Source organism: Phascolarctos cinereus, unplaced genomic scaffold (genome assembly GCF_003287225.1).
Source record: "Phascolarctos cinereus isolate Bilbo 61053 unplaced genomic scaffold, phaCin_HiC Scaffold_1;HRSCAF=81, whole genome shotgun sequence".
NCBI lineage: Eukaryota > Metazoa > Chordata > Mammalia > Diprotodontia > Phascolarctidae > Phascolarctos > Phascolarctos cinereus.
In genome coordinates, this window is record NW_027555514.1 from 41,849,796 (window position 1) to 41,874,700 (window position 24,905).

The 24,905-nt window shown below is 47.6% G+C and overlaps 1 protein-coding gene across 5 annotated transcripts in view; it reads left to right on the forward strand.

Moving 5' to 3' along the window:
* FYCO1 (FYVE and coiled-coil domain autophagy adaptor 1) overlaps window positions 1–24,905 on the forward strand; it is a 110,897-nt gene that overhangs the window by 42,685 nt on the left and 43,307 nt on the right. For all 5 annotated transcript variants that reach the window (XM_078151646.1, XM_020987320.2, XM_020987317.1 and 2 more), the window contains exons 8-14: window positions 1,225–3,708; window positions 4,727–4,819; window positions 5,376–5,494; window positions 7,497–7,664; window positions 12,473–12,622; window positions 13,936–14,144; window positions 16,220–16,361. In XM_078151646.1, coding sequence (XP_078007772.1) covers window positions 1,225–3,708; window positions 4,727–4,819; window positions 5,376–5,494; window positions 7,497–7,664; window positions 12,473–12,622; window positions 13,936–14,144; window positions 16,220–16,361 — 3,365 coding nt within the window. The remainder of the gene's footprint in view (window positions 1–1,224; window positions 3,709–4,726; window positions 4,820–5,375; window positions 5,495–7,496; window positions 7,665–12,472; window positions 12,623–13,935; window positions 14,145–16,219; window positions 16,362–24,905) is intronic.

Consider the following 24,905-nt stretch of genomic DNA (forward strand, 5'->3'; position numbering starts at 1 on the left):
AGGCACTAAGGAGCTGAAGAGCTTCCATTGTAGGAGCTTCTGAATCTTTCTTCAAAGGTTTTTGAAGCACAGTGCAGAGACCCATTTTATAATCAAAACAAACAAAATGAAGCGTATTTGTCTCTGCTACTTCTTTGAGTGTCTAGAAATCTACATGTGTTATAACGACAGAAGACACAACTTAAGTACAGTAACATATGAGAGTATGGGAAATTATACTGAAATTGGCTAATGGTGAAAGATCACTATTAAGCATAAAATGCAGTGGGAGAGAGCACTGGCCCTGGAGTCAGGAGGACCTGAGTTCAGATCTGACCTCAGACGATTCCTAGCTGTGTGACCCTGGGCAAGTCATTTCACCCTGTTTGCCTCAGTTTCCTTATCTGTAAAATGATCCAGAGAAGGAAATGGCAGACCACTCCAGTATCTTTGCCAAGAAAGGAGGAACAGTTTTTAAAATCTTTTCAGGAGTTATTAGTAAGATGTTAGAGGGGAACACAATTCTGTAAAGTTCCTTTGTTTATGAAAGAGGATCGCATGCAGTTTAGGAGCCTAAAGGGGAAGTTTCTTTAATGAGTTTGCTCCCTGTGTTGTGCTGGGCACAGTCTCTTATGTCAGGGCTTAGGGAGGAAGCAGAAACTAAACCCTCGGGGATTCAGTAGGGGACAGGTGAGCCACACAGAGGTAACAGGCGTCAGAGTCTCTGGTTCTGAGTCACTGGATGTTTCTGAGGATATTGCTTCATGTCTGTGATCTGTGCTTCTGTTTCCCCAGCTTCAAATGTAGACAGGGCTGGTAGGAGAATTATTTTAGTAAAGAATAAATTTTTCGAATGAGGTAGTAATGTTAGTAATAGGTAGAATTTGTTACTTTAGTGCCTTAACATTTGCAAAGCACATTACATATTTAAACTCCTTTGATCCTTACAATGATGCTGTGAGGTAGGTGCTGTTATTATACTGATTTTACAGCTGAGGAAACTAAGATTGAGGAAAGGTAAGTGACTTGTCCAGGGTCACACAGCTAGTAAGTATCTGAGGTCAGTTTGAACTCAAGTCTTCCTGACTCCAGGGCCAGGGTTCTATCCACTGTGCCATCTTGCTGTCTCCGGTGGTCATCTTTCACCATATAATGCCCCCTGCTTTTCACTTCCGCAGTTAGCTGCTTGGTCCTCCCTGAAGACGTACTAATGTTTGCATATATATTCGGCTTTTGTTTCTCCAGACTCAAGACTTGGCTTCCAGCTTTGATGTGAACAGCTCCATGAACGCAGAGGCCCTGGAAGGGTTTGATGAAATGCGTGTAGAGCTAGACCATTTAGAGATAAGAGAAAAGGAGCTTCAGGATCGCCTGCAGCAGTTGGAGAGGGAGAACCAGGAGCTGAGGAAGGCCGTGAGCCTCCCAGCAGAGCAGGAGACGGGAAGAGGCCTGACAGAGGAGAACGCCCGGCTGATCGAAAGGGTGGCCGAGCTCCAGAAGGAGTGTCTCATCTCCCAGTCAACTCAGAGCACCCTGCAGGAGCTACAGAAGTGTCTGAAGATGTTGGAGCTGGGCACAGCTGAAAATAAAAGGGAATACCATTCAACCCTGCAACATCTGGAGTCAAAATTACAGCCCCTGGTGCAGCAGGTGGAGACGGCCTGGGCCGCCATCACCATGAAAGACCAGTGCATTGCTGACCTCCAGGCCAAGCTGGCCACAGCTGAGCAGAGGAACCTGGACACGGTGGCAGAAGGAGACACAGTGATGGACATGAGGGGCCGGCAGGCATCCGATCAAGTCAGCTTCTCCCAGGACCTCCAGGATCTAGTGGAAAAGCAAGTGGTGGAGCTGGAGAGGCTGACCAAGGAGTTAAAACAGAAAGAGGAGGCCCATGGAGAGCTTGAGTCCAAGTTCAGCATTTTGGCCACTAGCTCGCGAGAAGAAAACAGGAAGCTGCTCAGTGACCTGGAGGGCTTAGTCAAGGAGATGGAGCCTTTACGGGAAGAACTGTCATCGAAAGGGAAGGAGGTGACTGACCTCCAGCTCCAGCTCAGAGAATCCCTGGCACGCTCAAGGTCTCTTGAAAAGGAATTGGAAGAGTTAAAAAAGGAAGAGAGGCTTCATGGGGACGAGACCAAATCCCTCACCAAGCAGCTCCAGCTCCTGGAAGTCCAGTTGTCCCAGGCAAACCAGCGCGTGAGCGATCTGGAGGAGCAGCGGAAGCAGCTGCTTGGCGACCGGGACCGTCTCCACCAGAAGGTGGGGGAGCTGGAATATGTCACTGGGCAGCAGAGCCAGGAGCTTGGTGCTGCCGGGGAGAAGAGCAAGGAGCTGAGCTCGGGGGACTCCCTCCTGCTTCAGGCCCAGCAGAAACCGGGAGAGCAGCAGAAGGGGCCCCAGGAGGCCAAAGCCTCCTTGGAATTGGGAGCGGCCCTGCCCCAGGGACAGAGCAGCGAGGCCCAGGCGTCCATCAGTGAGAAGGAGAAGGAGCTCCAGGCAGGAAACAGGGAGCGGGATGAGGAGCTTCAGAATGCCCTCCACAGAAACCAGATCCTCGAGGACAAGCTCAAGGCCCTGCAGGTGGATTACGAAGACCTGAGGCAGCGCGAGGCAGCCATCAAGGGCTCCCTGGCTTCCCTGGAAGCAGAGCAGGCCAGCATCCGCCATATTGGTGACCAAATGGAGAAGAGCCTCCTCGCTGTGAAGAAGGCCAAGGAGACCATGAAGGCCCAGGTGGCTGAGAAGGAGGCGGCCATCCAGAGCAAGGATGCCGAGTGCCAGCAGCTGCGGGCAGAGGTGGAGAGGTATCAGAGGCAAGTCGAGGCCCACGAGGAGGAGATGAAGGGCCTGAGGAGCACGTGCCAGCATCAGACCCAGCTGATTGAGGGCCTCAGCCTAGAAAAGGGAATGATGGAGAAAAAAGCCCAGCTGGAGCAAAGTGTGGACCGGGAGAAAGGCACCCAAGAGCTGGCCTCCCATCTGGTGCTGACACAGAAGCAGCTGGAGATCCACCAGGATGAGGCCAGGAGGTTGCAGGCAGAGGTGGTTGAGCTCCGAACCAAGCTGCAGAGGGCCGTGGAGGGCCAGGAGAAGGCCCAGAGCCGGCTGGAGGTGGTGGAGACCCTCCTGGAGGAGCACAGAAGCCTGGTCCAGCAGCTGAAGGAGCAGAATGAGGGCCTCAACAGGACTCACGTTCAAGAGCTGCTCCAGTGCACTGAGAGGGAACATGTGCTGAAGGAGGAGAAGGCTGGGGAAGCCCGACAGAGGGCTGAGCAGGAGAGTCAGCTCCGCGAAGAGTTGTCCCGGGCCAGACAGGATGCCGAGCTGGCCCAGCTGGAACACGCCGAGGTCCAGGAGCAGCTCCACCGGGCCAACACAGACATGGCCGAACTCGGCATTCAGGTCTGTGCCCTGACGGCAGAGAAGGCGCGGGTCGAAGAGAAGCTTGCCCAGGCCTCTCAGAAGCTCGGGGAGGCTGAAGAGAGGGCTTCCAGGGAACGTGAGGGCCTCCAGCGGGAGTTGGAAGGGCTCAGGAAGGAAAGGGAGAGCCTGCAGGAGAAACTGAAGGTGGCCCAGGAGAGTGCCCACGCTCTGCCCAGCCTGCAAAGCCAGCTGAGCCTGGCCGAGAAGCAAGCCCAGAGTTTGCGGGAGGCTGGTCAAGAAGAGCTCTCCACAGTGAAATTCCAGATGAGCACAGAGATCATGAACTGCCAAGCCAAGCTCAAGGTAATGAGCAGATATCATCCCAGAATTAAGGTTCCTGTGACTTGTGGCCGGGAGCTGCTGTTGCTTCTGGTAAACCCATGGGCTCGTGTGTCCCTTTTGCCTCTTTGGGTTTAAGAGGCATCTGACACCCCAGATGAAGCCCGTCTGTCCTTCTCAAATGTCTAATCACAACCAAATATTTCATGTTACTAGGGAAATCCATCTCTACCCAAATCTTGTTCTCCACAAAGTCTAAACACAAAATTGGGTTAAGTGACTCTAGCAGGATCACACAACTAGTAAGTGTCTGAGGCCAAATTTGAACTCGGATCTTCCGGACTCCAGGCCCAGCACTCTATCCACTGTGCCATTAAGATGGCATGTCCAGGTATCTAAAGATAGCCCTTGGTGTCTGTCTTGATTGATTCACCTGAAGGCCCCTAGAACTAGATGTTCTTTTCCACCAGGTTATGGTTATGGTTTCTGGAAAATGTCTTGACTCGTTTTAATAAAAACTTTAGGATTGGAGAGGTCTGCAGCTGCTGTATACCTAACTGTCTACAGAATTAAAATCCTGGAGTTAAAAATTAGGTATGTGACAAGACAAATAGGAGGTTTGCTAACTCAAATTTGTTTATATTGGTGTTTATGAGATATCAGTGGGTCAGATGCTAGCCCTACTCCAGTTTGGCAGCTGCCCACCTGCCTCTCCATTATATGTGTCCTAACTTAGGGTGATAAGCACACCTTACATTTCTTTTACATTTTTGACTTGTTAAAGAAAATAGAACCTTGTCCTTGGAATCCAGGGCCAAAATCTGCAGCACTAAGCATTATAGTTAAAGGTCAAGGCTAGTGTGATCACCATGCCTATAGGATTCCATTGCCTGATGGCCTTGGGTGACACAGGAGGTGGTTTTCTGAGGTGGCCACTCCCTAGAAGCAGCAAACTTGGACAAAGGAAAGGATCTGTTGTACCAGAGGCTAGGACCTTTCAGCTGTGTCTGCCCTTCAATATTCCCTATCTCGCCCATACCAGGCAGTGAGTGAAGAATGTAAGAATCTAAAGGGTCAACTGGAAGAAAAAGACGGGCAGCTAAGGGCAGCTGAAGAGGAGACTGCAAAGCTGAAGGTAGGCCTGGGCTTCTCTCCCAGAGAGCACAGAAGGAACCTCATGAAAAGTGACCCTGGGACCAGTGGGGTCTGGGAGTGGTGAAGTGGCTGGCCTTCGTGGCCATGCACCAGATCAGGCAAACATAGCCTGGAGCTATTTGTCTACTTTCCTTGTGGCATCACCCCTTCTCACAAATCCTCACTGTGTTTGTGATGAAGAAGTTGTTTAGTTTGGTTTTTGCAAGTCTGGTTATTGAGTCTCACTGTGAAATTTTCATTTATCAGTTTGAAACTCATTGCTTTGTCTTTCAAGTCATCTGTATGTCGAAAAGTGGATGTGGCTGGATGCTGGCTGTCCATGGCCTGTGTTTTCCAGCCTGTTCTCTTTCACCCTTGCGTCAGCCCCTCTTGTCCACCTCTTTCTCATCTCTCTGTCATCATCACACCTCCCATTCTGGTTTCTTTCATCTCCTTTTTAACTGGGACACAGCAGGCGGTTCATTTGTGTTCTCTATGAAAATTGTGCTTTCTCCTCTGGATGATTCTGTTGGTTGTTTCTTGATCTCGTTTGTTAGGCCATGGAAGCAGGGTTGGGAAAGGAATTGGAGCGCTCAACAGAACAGCTGGCCAAGTACCAAGCTGCAGTCATGGCGAAGGAAGAGGAAGTCGCAGCCTTGAATGCCAGCTTGGAAAGGTTGTTTCTATAGCTCTCCCTCTCCCTTGGCTCTGTAGTGCTGTCAGAGAAGAGAGGGTGCAGGTGAAGAAAAGAACAGAAAACAAAGGACTTCTGGTCTTCACTAGGGGAAACTTTTTGGGTATAAGAACCAGGAAGTCAGGAAGCGCTGGGTTTCACATTTGTTACCAGTGCCTTTCCACAACGCGCCAGGCCCAGCTTGCCTGCTGCAGTAACTACTGAAAACTTACCATCCCATCAGGCTAAGGAGTGTTACAGTCCATTGTGGTTTGTTCTAAGGGAGTCTTCTTATCTGGGAAAGAGGATGCTTCAGGATGCTCAGTGGAGTGACCTGGGTGCTTAGCCCCAGTTAGAAGGGAATAAGAGCTTGGGGGGATGTTTACATTTTCACACTGAAGCCGTGTATCTCTCTGCCCCCTTTGTTATTTCCTGTGTGAAATGTCACACCACAGTGTTAAGTGTGGTGTTGTCAAAGGTTAGCCATCAGCCTGGAGGAAAGCCAACTTTGACTTTGGACGCTAGCCTCCAAGGGCTCTAGCAGTCATGCAGATCGTGCTCTTCATTCCTTTCATTGAGTGTGCTTTAGCCCTGAAATGTGTGCCCTTTAAATTTTACATGGGGGGGGAAGGGGGAGAGCCCAAGGCCTTCCCTTGGTCCCAGCATCTTTTGTGCTTTGATAGAACTCACAGTTCCTGACTTGTACCCAGTAAGTTCAAAGACTGTACCAAGCTTTAAACTTTAGGGCCGTATAAAATATCTAATTAAAAAAGGCTTAACAATGTGTATTTTCGTATTTCAACTCAATTTGACACAAAAAGGAAATCATGTTTTCCTGAGAAAATGCGAATGTCTTAATTCTCCTCTAACCCTGTTCCAAACCTCCTTTACCTGGGCCTATCACCACAGGAGACCCTGGAAGTCTACATTTTGGGGTATATAGTGACCAAAGCTTAAACATTTTCCTCTGCTCAGTTTTTAAATATTATAAATCTGCAATGATATATAGACCCCGTTAAGGACTTGCTTTCTCTTTGGCTGATAAAAATTAAGTTATTCAGTGAACGCTTATGAAGCTACAACTGCATACATAGCAGTTAGGTGCTGGGGAAGACACAAATTTTAGATACACATAATTCCTGCTCTGATGGACTGGGGTGTATGTGTGAGGGAGAGATGTGACATGTACACAAATAACTGTGTTAATGCAAAACAATACGTGGTAAGTACATAAGAGAGGGGTGAAACACTTTAGATCATTGGAAAGGGGCCATCATTGCTGACTAGAGGTTTGCTCAAGAAGGTGTCGTAGATGAAGGGGCATTTGAGTTGGGCTTTCCAAGAGGAATAAGTATTGAACAGGTGATGTTAGGAGAGAAGGAGATATTCGAGGAATTAGGGAATGGCGTGAGCAAAGGCAGGGATGGGGTTAGCCAGTGCAGTCTGGCTGGATATATAAATACAAGGAGGGAGGCAGCGTGAAATAAGACTGAGGTTTGTTGGGAATGCCTTGTAGAGCAGTGTGCTTTTATGGACCCGTTTGGAGAACTCTTTACCTTGGAGAAAGATGGAGTTCAGGTAGTTATAGAGAGTTAAATTATAGAGTAAGGAAAATGGCATAGTACAGGCCTATCACAGCATGCTGTTCTGAAGGAGATTCTAGCAGAGCTGGACCTTAATCCCATAGTATCGAGCAAGACTTGGTCTCCCAGAATTTCCTCTGCAGCTGATAGTTTTACACGTAATAATTCCAGAAAGGAACTGGCCAAGATGTGAGGCTACAAAAGGCCAGTGAACGAAGGCATAAAACCACTAGCCGAGACAGCACTGAGAGCATCACCGCATTCATAAAAAAGTCAAACATTCTCATTGGAAGGGAAGGGCCACCACAGTGGTTGCAGGGAGCCCTGGCTTCCCCAGACCTTGTATAATGTGCTAGAAGCGGTTAGTGTGAGGCTGTAGGAGTGAGAACTGATTTCAAAGAATCTTTAAATTCCTCTTTTAGGATGCAAAAGGAACTCGAAAAATCAGATGCAAAGGTCCAGGAACACTGGGACAAGCTCAACCGGGAGATGGCAGATCGAGAGACAAATGAACAGCAGATGCTGGCCAATTTGGATGATCTGAACAAAACCAAGAAATACCTTGAAGAACGGCTAATAGAACTTCTCAAGTAGGTGTCATGGTTTGCAAGGAGTTACTAGAAGCTTTAAATAGAATTCTTCTTTTAATTAAATAAAATAAATGTGGATCTCAACCTTATTTCATCAATGGAATGTATGCCTCAAATTTCAACTACCTTTTATAGAGTTGTTGCTAAGAATGATTTATGTAGTCATGCTAAATCAAATAACTTAGCATACTGAGTCAAGTAAAATTAATCATATCTTTCATGCATCCCTGTGCAGAGTAATATGGGAACTCACCCCCATGAATAGCACTTATGGGTAAGTTCAATCTTCCTAGGATTGTGTTTTTAAAAAATATATCATGATAGTAATTAAAAAAAAACCTTCTCAATTAGAGAAAGTTAAAATATAATTTTTTTTGATAATTGTCTTAAGAATGAAAACCATTTTACTAACTTAAGGAAGATTTTCTGTCTTGCCACTTTTCTTTTCCTGTAGTTTCTCTCTTCTTGCAAGATCTAGTCAGTAACTCAACAAGCATTTATTCAGCCTCTGCTAGGTGCCAGGCATTGTGCGAGACACCCAGAGGTACAAAGGCAAATGTGAAATGGTGCCTGCCCTCAAGAAGCTTGCATTCTGTCAGGGGAGGCAAGCATGTACTTCTGTGGGTGCTTATATACACGATAGATACAAGGCAGGTTTTTTGCGCCCTTTTTAGGGAGATTACTCTAGCGTCTGAGGGTGGTAGGGAGTCAGAAAAGGCCCTTGTAGAAGGTGGTGTTTGAGCACAGTCCTCAAGGAAATGAGAAGTGGGGGGAGGGGAGGGGAGGGGATGGTGCGCTCCAGGCAAAGCCTGTGCACTAAAACAGAAGGTAGGGTGCCTCCAATGTGGAACGGCAGCAAGAAGACCAGTCTGGCCACACGTAGAGTGAGGGGAGGGTTGTGACGTGTCGTAAGGCCACAGAGGAAGCTGGGCCAGGCTGTGAAGAGCTCTCAGTGCCTGGGAGGAGACCTTCTCTTTGATCCCCGTGGTGCTAGACAGCCGATCAGGTTAGTGTGGATCCGGGGAATGACATGGTCAGACCTGCATTGAAGGGAAATCACTTTGGCAGCTGGGCGGAGGATGAGCTGGAGATCCATGTAGAAAATGGACACGGGGAGATCAAGTAAGAATGGGTTTTTTTTTGGCAAGGCAGTTGGGGTTAAGTGACTTGCCCAGGGTCACACAACTAGGAAATGTCAAGTGTCTGAGGCCAGATTTGAATTCAGATCCTCCTGACTCCAGGGCCAGTGCTCTATCCACTGCACCACCTAGCTGCCCCTTGAATTAAGGATATTGCCGTAGGCCAGGTGAGAGGTGATGAGGACCGCAACTAGTAGCTTTGTGATTGGAGGGAAAAAATGAGAGTGAAAAATGCTGGGGTGGCAGAAACAGTAAGATGTGGCCACTGGGTAAGTGGGATGGATGGGAAAGAGGGAGGAGTCAAGTGTGACCTCGAAGTTGTGAGTCTGGATAACTAGCAGGATGGTTGCGCCCTTGGCAGTAATATGGAAGTTCAGAACAGTAACTGGCTGGAGGGGTAGGGGAAGATAGTGAGTTCCGTTTGGGATGACAGGACATAAATTTTGGAATGTTTACTAGGTTGTTTGTGATTTGGGACTGGAGCTTGGAGAAAGATGAGGGAAGGATAGAAAGATTTGGGGTGTATCAGTATAGAGATGATAATTGGGAGCTGATGTAGGGAGAGAGGAGAAGGCCTAGGATAGAGCCTTGGGGGACATCCACAGAGAGAGTGAAGATCCAGCGAGGGACACCGAGGAGGAGCAGTTTGGTAGGAAGAAAACTGAAAGAGAGAGCAGAGTCACATAAACTGAAGAGGAGTAAACAGTGTCAGATGATGTAGAGAGGTCAAGAAAGATAAGAGGTGAGAAAGGCTTTAGATGCGATAATTACCCAAAAAATGAAGTCAGTGCTACAGACATCGACTGGCTGCAGTATGGACAAAGGTAAAAATCTCTTCCAGATCATTTGATGGATTCTGCAGGCCAGAGGTTTCAAACACACATGGCCTGCCAGGCAATACTCCCTAGTGCAGTAGAACCAGATGAAAATGAAATTGAGAAATATTTAACAAAATAAGTAAAACTATTATAGAACATAGATAACTTTAATGTGTGGTTTTCTAAGGCAGTATGTGGCCCTCAGGGATCCCTATGTAGGTTTAGTGGCCACATTTCTGAGTTTGACACCCTTGCTCGAGGTCATGGGCCCACTCAGGTCCCAGTCCCATTCATAGAATCTTCAGGGGAGATGAGAGCAGGCAGCTGTAAGTAAGAAAAGGAAAACTTAAAATGACCGGAAGAAAGTCAGAAGGCCTGGCACAGGCTTCTGTGTCAGAAGTCCAGAGTTTTACCCTGGTCTTGGTGTCTCTGATGGTCCGAAGATGACTGCTAAGTTAGATCTTTTCCTTGGACATAGTTGAATGAGCCCCCCATCAGGGAAGTATGAATTCTGAGTACTGTTTCTAAGGTTACTCCTCCAACAGCCTAAGCATTTCCAAACCAAGGAAACATTGGACTCTGTAGGAAAAAGTTAATCTCAGCAAACAACGGGCAAGCTGTCCACATAGTCAGAAGAGAGTGTACCAGGCATCATGTGCAGGTGGGAAGGCGACTTTATCGATATCGTCTTCCAAGATTATGAGCGGTTTGTATATGTGGTGATTGACTCCGTAATTGGCTGTTGATCTTTTTTTTTACTTCAGACCTAAGACTCTGCTGTGTGTTTTAACAAATTTGCTGTATGAAAGAAAGGAATTTGATTTAGCAGATATCTGTGTGCATTGCTTTTGACTCAATATGCAAAACCTCTCATTAAGAAAAATATATCCAAGAGTTGAAATTGTTCTTTCCCCTGGGATGTGATTTTTTCTTGCTGCTGTTAGTTTATTTGCTAAGGCAGTTGGGCTTAAGTGACTTGCCCAGGGTCGCACAGTTAGTTAGTGTTATGTGTCTGAGGCCGGCTTTGAACTCAGGTCCTCCTGACTCCAGGGCCGGTGCTCTATCCACTGCACCACCTAGCCGCCTTTGGGATGTGATTTCTGACTGCCAAGTCCGAGGTCCCTCTACTTTGTGTTGTAGGTTTTGGTTATCACCTGCTCGTGTCTATCAGAATATTGATCAGAGGTGAAGACAGCAGGGCCAGCTGCCTCTTCATTGCAGAAACACATTCCCTCTGGTAGGATGAGAGCTTCTTAGTCGGCCGTCTTGTAGTTCTTGGAACGTCCTTTGTTCCTGTTAAGCAGAGAAATTTGGTCCTTCCCATCTCTGCAGGGCCGTCCCCCGTGCTCAGAATGCTGTGTCTTTACTTCCCTGACTTGCTGCAAAACTCCCCTTGAATCCCACCTTTGCAGGAGGGCTTTGTGGTCCCCCTGCCCAGCCACAGTGCTTTCCCTCTGCGATTGCCTCTTATTTTCACGATCTGTGTCTTGTTTGCATGTAGCACTTAGCCCATTGTCTCCCCCATCAGACTGTGAGATCCTTGAGGGCAGGGGCTGTCTTTTGCCTTTCTCTGTGTCCCCAGTGCTTGGCACAGGGCCTGGCAAGTAGAAAACCCTTTGTAAATGCTTGGTAATGAACAGATGGTCTGACTTAATGAACTTCTAAACAAGTATTTCTTTAGTATGACTTCTTTATCATAAGTCTTCTTACACTTTAAGAAGGAAAATTCTGTTGTTACCTTTTTTGAAAAAAAAATTATACACACATACACACACCCATACACTTATGCATATGCACACATATAACATATGTGACATAATTTGTCTAGCAATTTATTGTACATTTTGAAAGTACTTTCAGTCAAGCTGGCAATCATTAGTTTCAGCCTGTCCTCTGCCACTCCATGTGCTAGCTACTGGGGATAGAAAGACAGCAATGAAGTAATCCTTGCTTTCACATAGCTTACAGTCTGCTGCACAATACAACGTGTACCTGCACAGTTATGTACAAAATAAATAGTTATATACAGCAGTTGTAGGCAGGTTGGGGGTATAGTGGAGAGAGCACCAGGCCGGGAGTCAGGAAGGTCTCAATTCGGATGTAGCCTCAGACACTTCCTGGTTGTCTCACAGTGCCTGGCCCACAGTAGGAGCTCTATAAATGTTAGCTATTATTGTTTGTAAAGGAGGCACTGTACAAATGGTCATTCCCTTCCCTTCTCCTTTCCTCTTCCTGCCTCCTGTGTGTTGTCTCTCCCTTTAGATCATAAACTCCTTGGGGGTAGGGACCGTCTTTATTAATTGTGTCTGCAATGCTTAGTATGGTGCCTGGCACGCGCTAGTCTCCTACTAAATGTTTATCGGATTGGATTGGATTGGAGTGGCCAGCCTGAGTCAGTTAGTTGTTCAGGTGTGGTTTTGACAAGCTGGCCTTTGAGAGCCCTTTCAGCGCTGAGATTCTGTGACCTTATACGTGGTGACACAGGTAAGAGGAACGCTGTGTTTAGAATCAAGGACGTGCTGCAGCCTTGTTGCCTGGGGCAGAAAGAGCACAGACATCAGACCAAAGGGAGGAGAGAAGGCTCTGAGGATCCTTTCTGCTCGCCCAAACACATTTCACAAGAACTTGTTAGTACGTAATTGGTTTACATCACCTTGTTAGTTACTGTGGGGAATTAAAGAGGAACGCTTGGAATAGTGGGATGTTCTTCTCTTAAACAGAAAAATTAGAAAACGGAAGATTTGGGATCAGTGTTCAGGATGAAGCAAGAGGAACTCTAACTTTTTTTTTTGGTTTTTTCTTTTTTTTTTTTCTTTCTCTCTCTCTTAAAACAAAACTGCTTCCTCACTAGGGACAAGGATGCTCTTTGGCAAAAATCTGATGCCCTGGAATTCCAGCAAAAACTGAGTGCAGAAGAAAGGTGGCTTGGAGACACAGAGGTGAATCACTGCTTGGACTGTAAGAGGGAGTTTAGCTGGATGACCCGGCGGCATCACTGCAGGTCAGTGAATACCGTACAGCAGCCGCGGGGTCTGTAGGACTGGAATGGGAAGGGCACCAGACGCCTAGCCTGAGGCCTGGGTTCTGATCCTGCCTCTGCCACTCACTGACTCTTTGACCCATAGCAAATCACTCAGCCTCGGTGAACCTCAGCTTCCTCATGGGTCAAATGAGACTCTTGGTCCTTGCACTGCCACTCACATTGTTTGCTGTGAGAAGAGCACTTTGTCGGCCTAAAAGTGCTGTAAAAATACGTGTTTCAGCTCTGAACGTAACATCAAGTATATCAATGTGATGTAATAGCATTAGTGCCATTAAATTATTAATTAAATGCAGTTTATTTAGTGCAATAAAGACAGACAGGTATGAGGAGTATACAAAACAAATCAGACAATAATGCAGAGTGAAAAAGAAGCAGAAAAAGAAGACTGGAATACACACTACCTTCAGCCCAGTGAGCAGAAAATCAAGTAAGAATGAATGGACCAAGAGTCCTGAAGATGATTTATGGAGGGGGTCCCCCAAAACTAGTTTTGATCGTTGATGTGTTAAAGTTAATTTAAACATCAGTAGTTACTAAGCAAGTATAGTTAGCTATATTGGTGTTCAGATTTTTTTTTTTTAAGAAAGAAAAAAAATTGAAATTGAAGTCCTGAATAATACTAGGTCACATCTACGTAGCACTTACTGTGTGCCAGGCATTGTGCTAAGCACTTTGCAATTACTGTCTCATTTGATCCTCACAACAACCCTGGGAGGTAGGGGCTATTGTTATCCCCATTTCACAGATGAGAACACTGAGGCAGACGGAGGTTAAGTGACTTGCTCCAGATCGCAGAGTAAATGCATGAGCCCTTATTTGAACTCGGGTCTTCCTGATTCCAGGCCCAGCGCTCTGTGCATTATAGCACCACCTAGCTACCCCTGAAGAGTTAAGCAGACTTCTCCAAGGTCACACATCTACGACTATTTTATAGGCAGTGTGGTGTAATAGAAACGTCGAGTCAGAAACTCAGGTTCTGGTCCTGGCTCTGTCAGTTAGCTGCAGCCACAGCAAGTGTGTTTAACTCCCTGGGCTGGAGCTTGGCCTTAGGCCTCCAAGCTCCCTTCTGGCTCTGTGACCCAGAGTCCCCTCCTCACTGTTAGCCCAGTGTCTTCTCTATCAGGTCACCACGATGTCCCTCCAGTCTTCCGTAAGGTTAGAGAAGTGAGTGGCGAGCCAGCCAACGGAGGGGGATGCACTCCCTAAGCAGCGCTCTGGGCTGTCGACAGCAAGGTCCCTTCCTTACTCTCTGAATCTCTTCTCGCTTTTAGGATATGTGGTCGCATTTTCTGTTATTACTGCTGCAACAATTACGTCACGGCCAAGCGCAGCGGCAAGAAGGAGCGCTGCTGCCGGGCCTGCTTCAGGAAGTACACGGAAGGGTCCGGCTCCCCAGACAGCTCCGGCTCAGCCACCTCCCAGGGCGAGCTCCTCTCCTCTCCATCCATGTCCACGGGCGACCTGGCCGCCACAGTCAGAGGTCAGGCCTTTCCCCCTCCTCTTCCACTGGTCTTCAGGGTCGCATTGGGCAGCCCTTTGTGTTCTGTCGGCTTGGGGTTTTTTTAGTTTTTATACTGGAAATACATCTGAAGTTATTTCTTACCTGAAACAACTTCCCAGTTTCTGCTGAAGACACACGTGCGTGAATGTAGGAATTGGAAAGATTGGAGGAAGAGCATCAGGATTTTAGCAAAGCTGAAGGGAATGGCGGACACTCTTGGGCTGTCCTCCGGTAAAGTCCTCCACTGCTTCTCTGGGGCTCAAGGGTTACCTGGGGTTAGGGAAAGTTGGGCCAGTAACATCAGCTCTGGCATACCAGCGAGATGGCGTATCTGCCATCAGGAGACCAGGCTGGAGCTCTTGGGCATCACGCCGCTGGCCAGAGGGTGATGAGTCTTTTTCAGCCATGATTCATGAAAGCTGTCCCCTGAGATGTGAAGGGCTTGTGATCTTTATCGTTGAGAAAGGGGGTCACTCATCCTTGAAGTCAGGGGTTCTCAGCCTAGGGTTGACAAGTGTGTTTTCCTAAGAAAAACATGTCGGTAACTCTTTTTCAACATCGTTGGTTTCCTTTGTAACTCTATATGTTTGATGCATTTAAGAACTTGATTCTGAGAAGGGGCCTAGAGGCTTCACCGGACACTATCAGAAGAGTCTATGACCCTGAAAGGTTAAGAAGCCCTGATTTAGCTGGATCCTCAGGAAGGCCAGTGTGGTCAGTTACTCTGATCCCATGATAACTCAATGCATACCAAGTAGAGAGAGGTGTGGTTTGTGTATTTATGTAGTGGTTTGCATGCTTTTCTTTCCCTTCCTTGGCCTCTCTTTTGCTCCTCCCAAACTCAAATGGAAAAGTAATTGTTCCTTATGAAGCTGGTCGAGAGGTCTCATTTCTTTTTTCCCTTGTTTCTCGAGGTTTGCTCCCATTCATTATTCAGCAAGAGATTGGCTAGGTCAGAGAAGCAAGGAGCAAAGATTGGCAGTGGAATCGGCCTCCTGATCTGGAGACCATATCCTTATCACCCGCAATTTTAAAAAAAAAAGTGACCCCAGTATTCCCCTCACCCTTCATACTTTGATGGGGAGGAACCACAGTGATGCCCTATCTGTTGGCCCAGAGCAGGCTGAGTCTGAAGATTAGAGGCTGAGTGGTGGTGTGGGAAGGTCAGGACAGGCCTGGGGTCAGAGGGCAGAGCTCTTCTGCCTCACCACATGGCCACGTGTGGGTCATTTAATCTCTCTCTGCTTATCTTCCTCATCTATAAAATGAGGATTTGGGTTATATCTCCTGCCCTACAGGATTGTGGTGAGCCTCATGCTTTGTAAACCACAAAGCGCTATTTACACAGGAATTATTCTTACCGACCAGTGTCCTGGGGCTTGTTTTTCTTTCTCACTTCCCCTGCCTCCTGGTTTCTCCTCACCTAGTTTCTTTCAGACCTGTCCTGGTGTTTCCCAGGCCCAGGGCCTGCAGGTGGGTTGACATCAGCACATCAGCTTCACTGTTATCTTACTAACCAGTTTACACAGTCAGAGGCACGAGGGACACGGGCAAAAGTGCAGTCACTGCTCATTTTGACTGGTAAACAGATTGTTGTTTGTGCTTGGAACTCACCCAAGAATTTCTGCTGGAAACGTGAGTACAGGAGGGTTTGTTCTGCATTTGTGGAGGTCCTCTTGACGTGTGCTGAGAAGGCCTGAGTCTTCATCCAGGATCTTTTAGGCCATGGACCCTCAGAGGTACAAAAGGCAGAGTTTTCTGTTTCTGAGGCCAGACTTGAACTCAGAGAGATGAGTCAGCACTGTGTGCACTATGGTGCCACCTCGCATCAATGTTTCTCTCTAAACATCTTTATATCTCGCTCCATATGTATGTATGTGTGTGTACATATGTGCCCGTGCCAAGTCCTGCTGCTTTCCGTGCACCATTTCCAGTGCTAGCTTCCTCCAAGGTATGCCCAGGTGGAGGTGAGAAGGGCAGCCTTCTCATGCTGTCTTTAATGGTCCGTGTGTTTCTTCTCATTCTCACCTACGGCGGTTACGGCGGCGATGCAGCGGCACCTCCAGACTTTCGACCCCCCGACGATGCTGTGTTTGATATCATCACCGATGAGGAATTGTGCCAGATACAGGAATCTGGCTCCCTCCCCGAAACACCCCCTGAAACGGATTCGCTCGACCAAAGCGTGGCTGAACAGTGAGTAAAACATGCCTTGACCCCTCTATTGCCTTCCTGTTAAGTGTGAGCCTATTGACACTGAGCCAGGGAAGCAAAGTGGAGGGTGGCTGGCCATTGTCACTCTGTAGGTGTGACTCAAAGAAGAGGCCTTTAAGGAGTTACACCTGGCACAGAGTAGGTGCTTAACACATGCCTGTTTCATGGGTTGATTGGTTGATTCTGCTCCAACACATGTCCACCCAGACATTGATTTGACTGCCTTCAGAGAAGAGGCCCTGTCTGAGGCATCTACCCACAACCCCCTACGAAGTGCCCTGACCCAGTTTCCTTCCTCGTAGGAAATGTCCTCTTGGCAAGAGACCAGAATGGCAGAACAACAGCTGTTAGCTACTCTTTCTGTAACCAGCTCCACCTCAAAAATAACCACCTAGGAAGCCCTCTTATAATTCATTTCAACAAGTATTTATTTATTAACCAACTACCTTGTGCAAGTCACAGTGCAAGGTATGGAGAGAGAAAGACATAAACAAAGCATTTCTTGCCCTCAAGAAGTTTATATTCCATTGGGGGGATTCAGTGCAGAAACAGACAACACTAGGCATATTGAGAAAGGGATTCACACTCACTGGTGAAGGGGTGGAAATCGAGGAGATCCTCACATTTTAGGTGGATTATAAGCTGAGCCTTTAACAAAGCTAAAGATTATAATAGGTAGAGATGTTATCTTTGCAAATGCAGAGAGAGTGAATGTGGAGTTGTAACTGACCAGTTTGTCCTGTACACAAAGTTCCTGAAGGGGAGTAGTATGAAAGAAAGTTAAATTGGATTTAGATTATAGGTTTCAGATGCCAGGCTGACAGATTTGTATTTTATTATCCTAGAAGTAGAAGGAAGCCACTGAGGGTATTTGAGAGTTGGGGGTAACATCAATTATATAATGCCTGGGAAATGGATCGGAGGGAGAAAAGATCAATTAAGAGGCTATTAAAGGGGGCAGCTAGGTGGTATAGTGGATAAAACTCAGGAGGTCCTGAGTTCAAATCTGCCTGCAAACACTTGACACTTACCAGCTGTGTGACTCTGGGCAAGTCATTTAACTCCAATTGCCTCACCAAAAAGCTAAAAAAAAAAAGAGAGAGAGAGAGTGAGAGGCTGTTAGAATAGTCCAGACAAATGTTGATGAGGTTGTGAACCAAGGAGACAGCTGAATGAGTCGAAAGAAGGAAACAGACAGAAAGTGTTGCTGCCACCCCCACAACAAGACTGGGCAGGCAGATAGAGGGGATGTGGGAGAAGGAAGGGTCAAGGTTGACTCTGGTACCGGGATTGAAAAGGGCTTGTGCCCTCCGCAGAATTAGGGCAGTTTTGAGTAGAGATGAGGTAAATGGGGAAGATCATTGCTTCATTTTGAACATGTTGGGTTTGAGGCACCTATCAGGCGGAGGTGGTGGTGACGTGGTATTGATGGTCAGAGTCATCTGCACTGAGATGGTGGAAGCTGATGAGATTGCCACAAGAATGGGGAGAGAGAAGAGGACTCAGGACAGAGCTGTGGGGTGCTCTCCTGGGGTCATGATGGGGATTGCTAACATGACTGAGAGGTGGGATGGTCTAGTGGCTCTCACTGCCTTAGTTTCCTCATCTGTAAAAGGAGGAAATCGAACTCATTGAAGTCTAGGTTCCATCCATGTTTATTAGAGAACTCAGAGAGGAATTCTCCCTGGTCCTACTAGAGCGGAAGCAAGGCCAGGGACTGTAACTGTAGCTTCATAAGGGCCATCAGGATGGGGAAAATACCCAACAACAAGTAAGCAGACATTTACAGAGGGCCTTCTGTGTGCTGGGTATTGTGCCAGGTGCTGGGGATGCAAAGAAAAGCAGAAACAGTCCCTGCCCTCGAGGAGCTTAACATCTGAGGGGGGAGACAACATGAAGATAACTCTGTCCGAACAAGATAGAGACAGGATAAATTGGCTCTGATCTCAGGGAAGCCACTAAGCTTCAGCAGAAGCAGGAAGGGCTTCTTGCACAAAGTGGGATTTTAACTGTGACCTGAAGGAAGCCAGGAGGCAGAGATGAGGAGGGAGGGCGTTCCAAGCATGGGGCACAGCCCGGGAAAATGTCCGGAGTCAGGAGATGGCAAGTCACCTGTGAAGTCACCAAGGACAGGGAGGGGAGAATGTGTAAGAAAACTAGACTGGAAAGGCGGAGAAAGGTCCCGTTGTGAAGAGCTTTGAAAGAAAAGCGAAGGTTTTATATTTGATCCGGGAAGCGATAGGGAGCCCCTGGGGTTTATTGAGAAGGGGAGCGAGCTTTTAGGGAAGCCACTTTGGTGGCTGAATGGATTACAGAGCCTTGAGGCAGGAAGAGCCACCAGCGGCTCCTGCTGGTTCCCCTAAGTTTATATTGCAGTGGTATTTATATTGCAATAATAACCAAGTTCGCCTTTCAGCACCAGGTCTTTTTGATCCTTGGTTTTTCCTAACAAGATTTCCAAAAAATACTTGAGCATGGGCTAGATTTCTAATCCATATCAGGTGCCTCCTGCAGGAAAATGCCATAAAAACTCCACCAGTTCTTATGCTGTAGAGCCATGAAGGCAGCAAATCAGTTTTGCTTGTTTTGCATGTTTGGGAGCCTAGGTGACCCCCCCCTCTGTTTGCTGCCACCTCGTTAGCAAGCTGATCTAAATATAGCTTCCGCCAAGAAGTGTGTGTGGTTCAGAAGATGCACAAGATGGGCTATTTCAGAGTCTCCTTCCTTTGTAAGCCATCTTGTTTGACCTATTTTCCCGGTGGTAAAGGATTTTCTTTTTTAAAGTTAGAATTCCATCATTTTCGTGTCATGCGTCGACGTAGACTTGGATGCACCTTTTGGGTGTTTATGCTGAGGCTCTGAATACATTTCGTACATATCACGCATCCATGTCACTGGTGCAGCTGGAGACCCGTCTGAGTCTTCCTCTCTCTTTGTTCGTTGCTGCTTCTGCGACGTGGCCTCCTCTCATTTCTCCCTCCTTCGTCCTCTCTGCCTTCGGAGGGCCTGCTCAGCCACCCGCTGAGGTCAGATCCTCCCAGCCCTCCTCGGAAGCCCTGTAGCCCATGTTGCTGCGTGGCCCGTCTTGCTGCTAATCCTCCAGTGTCTTTTATTATTAGTTAATTTACCTATTTATTTCATTTCTCCTAAACTGAATGGTAAGCTCTTTGGGGGCAGGCACTATTGTGTCTCATAATGCTTAGAGATGATCAGTAATCACTTGCTGATACTAAATACTTGGTTGACAATATAGTGAGGCCGCGATAAATTGCATTTCACATTTTGTATTCCCCTGTCTTACAAAGGGTTGATGTCATACTAGATAAGGAGTCTGAGGAGACCTGGATTAAATCCTGCCTCTGACACCTGCTAGCCATGTGTCCATGTGCAAGGCCTTTCTGTCCTCCAAACCTATTTCCTGATATATAAAATGAGGGCAATGATATTTGTACTCCCAACTTCACAGGGTTCTTGTGAGGAGGATAAGTATAAAACCCTTTGAGCTCCAGTGAAATATGAGCTGTTATTTCCAGCAGAATCTTCAAGCAGGCAGGGGCACATTCTTGGTTATGAGAGCTGCTTGGCTGGTCCCAGAAATGGCATTAACAGAGAAGGAACCTCCGTGAAACAAATCACAAGGGCCATAAGAAATGTGCTTAGCTTAATTTAATGTAATTTAGAACACCTCCCAGTGTTCTAAAGGAACAAAGTCTTTGACCACTGATAAAAACACGTAGTTGCTTACTAGAAATGGGAACCATTCAAGGGAAAGGAAAGTGCTGCTATGATTACCACTTTCATCCAAGGCGGAACCAGGAGAGACCGCTTTCAGGACCAAAGGCAGTTTCAGAAGTTCACCTGTTTTCCAGCAAACTCTCCTAAATGTCTTGTTATAAAGCAGTCTCCAAATTGGATAAATGCCTGTTTTCTGTTTTCAGTGAGCGGCTGACATAAAGTGTGGGCCATCCTCCTAGAGTGTTTTTTTTTTCCTCTTTAAAGACTTGAACCAAAATTCGCTAGGGAAATGTGGCGGCGAGTGTAATCAAGTAGAGCTTTATAAGAGTTTTTGCATATTTAGGGACTGCATAACCAGACCAAAGAGACAAAGTAAAGTTGTTGGGATGAATTAAAAACTTCTTCAGCTGTGGGAATGGACATGAGGAGGGGTCAGGTTGAATTAGAAATAGTGTTCTGAGACTAGTCTGGAAGTAGTTTTCAAAAATTCAAGTCAATTCACCAAGCATTTTTTAAGTGTCTTCTCTGTGCCAGAAAAAATTGAGCCATCCTTTATTTTTAAGTTTTATTGATGCCGTTGAAAAGATTTGATTGTGCCAAGATCCCTTTCCCAACATTTACACAGGTTGGCAGACATTAAGTTCTGACTCCAATTGAGTGTTCCTTTGGTTCTTTCTCATGGGGTGAAGATGACTCTGGGTTCTCAAAGGCTAAGGAGGGAGATGGGGGCTGGGGTGGAATGGTAGAGATTGCAAGCATGGCAGATCCTATGTTGTTTTTCCGTCATTTCAGCCAACTCTTCATGACCCCATTTGCGGTTTTCTTGGCAAAGATACTGGAGTGATTTGCCATGTTCTTCACCAGATCATTTTACAGATGAGGAAACTGAGGCAAAAAAGGGGAAGTGACTTGCTCAGAGTCACATAGCTAGTAAGTGTCTGAGGCTGGATTTGAAATCGGGTCCTCCTGACCCCAGGACTGAGGGATGCACCAGCGTTGCGCCACCTAGCGGCCCATATGGCAGGTCCTACCGGTCTGGAAAGACTGAGTTGGGAGGGGACTGGTAACAGAGTCTATGTATGTTGTCTAAGATTCAGCTCTGCTGAGTTCCACAAGGCTCACCCCAAGGTGGGTATAGGGAATTAACTTTTTTGGGGGGAGGGGGAGGAGTAGATACATTCTACTGACATGACACTGTGCTGCAGATACATAACCAAGATAAGATCTGTGCTCTGCTCTCCAGAAGGTTATAACCTCTTCCTGCTCCTCTCCTTACCTGTTAAGGAACATTACCCACTCAGCTCCTCTTTCCGTGGACGTCCCCACTGACTGTACCCCTGCAGTAACGTCTGCACCGCAGGATTTGACCCACCCTGCCCCTGGATGCCCCTCCAAAGAAAGGCAGAAAGATGGGCATAGGACTGACCTCAGAAGTGTACATAGGCCTCCAAGAGAGGCCAGGCCCATGTACGCATCAGTCTCCAAGTTTTCAGTCACCACTAATGATGACAGCCTTGAGAATGACTTCCTTCTTTTGTTGGAAGAAGCATCCAGGTGCTTTCAAGGCCATACCCCCAACCGTGGCCCATCCCCACCCCACAGCTCTCCTCAGTGGAGTCTGTGAACACAAGTCTTAGTCTTCTTGGTTTTATCATCTGGAGCAGGCCCTTTGATCTCCTTGTGCCTCATTTCCTTCTCAGTAAAGTTCTCTGCCCCCTTTTTAGATCCACCTCTGCCTAGAGTACTGATTAGATCTTGTTCATAAAGCACTGTAAGCTATCAGAGGGAAAAAACTCAACATGAATACGTGGTGATTTTTTATTGTCATCACACCTGGGCCATCGTACACCTTCCTCTTTTTACCTCTGGTTTGGCATTAAGAAACTGGAAAGCAGCCTCTCATTTTAGTGACTGAGACTGTAGCTGTCCAGGAGCACCCTCCTTGGGCTCCCCATCCCCCAGGGTCCTGACCACTGCCGTTGGATTCAGATGAAAAGAGCATCCCAAACCACGTGAAACAGTAAAGCAGTGTCCTCTTATCATCAGGCTATATGAGTGGGTACATGCAGGTGACAGAGGGTGGGATGCATATTCCATGAAGGAGTGACTAAGCCCGTGGCGCCCTTCAGGGCGTTGGGGAAGAAACACTAAAATTTTGGCGCTTTTGGGCCACACTCTGAGAATGAATTTGAGTATCCAGTCTGGAAGAAAACACCTGATTCATGTCATTGGATTGGCTTAAACCAGCTCCAAGAATTTGAATTAGCCCATGCCCATAGTCTAAGCAATAAAGCTGTAGATATACACACAGGCGCACATACGTGTGACACATACACATGTGTTATACACACATGTGCACATATGTGTGTACATGCATACATACACTGAGGCTTATTTTATAAGGTTTTCTATAAGAAGAATCTAGGCTTTGGTGGTTTGCTCCAGATTTAGGGCTTTTTGCTTGGATTCTAATTCATTCCCTTTCAAGCCCTCGGGATAATCTTCAGTGTGGAATAGGAAGCACGTTGTCTCTCTACTTCCGTCTTAGTCAGTCGATCAACAGGCATTTCTTACTGGGGGGGGGGGAGCAAAGAAAGGCCTGATCCCTGTCCCTGCCTTGTAGGAGTGGGAGCGCAGTCAAGTGGGAGAGAGAGCATGCAAGTACGTTTGTCCAGAGGAGGTATGTGCCGTAGAGGGAAGGTAAGCTCAGAGGGAAAGCTTTTGGAGCTGGCTTCCTGCCAGCCGAGTTGGGGGCAGCTGGGTGGTGCAGCAGGTAGAATTCTGGGCCTAGAATCGGGAAGACCTGAGTTCAAATCCAGCCTCAGCACTTACTAGCTGTGGGACCCTGGGGCGAGGCGCTTAACCGCTGTCTGCCTCAGTTTCCTCATCTGCAAAATGGGGACACTTAAAAGCACCTCCCTCCCAGAGTGGCTGTGAGAATCAAATGAGAGGATATTTTTAAAGCACCCAGCATGCTGTCTGGCACATAGCAGGTGTGCAGTGGATGCTTGTTTTCTTCCTCCCTTTCTTGAAGAGAGGCAAAGTTGTGAGGGGAAGACATTCCAGGTGTGGGGGACAGTCAGGGCAAGGATGCAGACCCGGGAGGTAGCGTGTGGTATGTAAAGGACAACAGATAAGCCAGGGCCTGGATGCTGCAGTGCGTGGGTGGGTGGGGTATAAGACCTAAGGAAATCAGAAAGGTAGGAAGGACTGGGCTGGGAAGGGGTTGAAAAGCTGGCCGAGGACGGAGGACTTTCTATTCTGAAAGGGAAGGAGCAAGTGCTTGTGAGCCTTTTTGGGGTGGGAGCTTGTGTACTTCAGTCATTTGGACGCCCCATCCCCCCGGCCAGCGGGCACCAAACCCCCCGATTTTTGTGATGTAGAATTGTGGCCCTTCAGCTTTGGCACAGGTTGAACCCCAGGCACAGTGAGCAGAGCTGTGCCGGGAGCGCCCTGCCCCAGCTGCCTCTCAGGCTCGTCTCCTCTGCCACGGGGTTCATCCTTCCTGAGGGCTGGGGCTCCCCTTCCCCTCCCCTCCCCTGCCCTCTTTCTCCAGTGTCTGTTTGCCTGATGCCTCAGAAATGAGAACAGGATAGAGTGAGTGTGGTGAGGTTTCTGAAAGTCACGTCAGTCTGGTGGTGTTCACCGCAGTGTGGGCAAAGAGAACAGTCACGCTTGGCATTTCAGGTAGCTCTTGGTGACGGGAGGAGAAAGCGAGGAGCGGGAAGGAAGTCTGGCTGTGGTGCTGATGGCTCCCTTAGTTAGAAAAGAAGACGGTGCCAGGATAACCCTGAACAGGAGGAAAGGGAGGGGGAGAAAGAAGGGAAGGAGAAAGGGAAGGAAAAGAAGAAAAGGGGGAAAGAGAGGAAGAAAGAGAAGGGAAGGAGGAAGAGGAAGAAGAGAAAGGAAGGAGAGAGGGAAGGGAGGAAGGTATTATTAAGCATCTGCTGTGTGCCAAACACTGGGCTCAGCACTTTACAGTATTTTCTCATTTTAAACTTACAACAACTCCAGAAGGAAGGTACTACCTCTGTTTTACAGCTGAGGAAACTGAGGCACACGGAGATTAAGCGGTTCGCCAAGGGTCACCCAGCTAGTCAGTGTCTGAGGCTGCATTTGAACTCACATCTTCCTGACTCCAGGAGCAGCACTTTGTCCACTGTGCCACCAGCTACCTCCAACCAGTCTGGATTAGAAGTCAAGCCCTCACATGTCTGTTGGGGGGACACATTGCAGGGGCGCATTGTGTACTTCTAGCTCCCAGACTTTCCAGCTGAGTTCAGGTCAAGTCAACAAACCCTTATTAAGGGTCTGTACCTCACTGGGTGCTGGGCTGTAGAGAGCTAAGATGAGACCCATTCTCTCTAGTGGTGGAGCTTCTATTCCAGGAGAGGGGGTAAGGTGCACCAATAAATAGCTGTGGCATTATGGAATAAGGGCAGTAGAGACGGCAGAGCAAAGCTCTATGTGAGGTCCAAGGGGGAAGGTTGTTCCTGATGGCGCTTCATGGGAAAGGGGGCGCTGGGGGTGTGCTTTAAGGGGGGGCAGAGCAGAGGGAGTGGAGGACATTGCAGGCATGGGGAGCAACAGGACCAGAGGTGGAGGAGCTAGACAGCAGAGGGCATGCTGGAGGGAAGGAGCGGTCCAGTTCTGCAGGGTCATAGAATGTAGGAAAGCATCTGAGATCAGGCTAGAAAGGCAGGACGGTGCCAGATTGTGGAAGGCCTTGAATGCCACACAAAGGAATTTGGACTTGAAAACTGTGATATATACAAGACCTCTGACTCATAG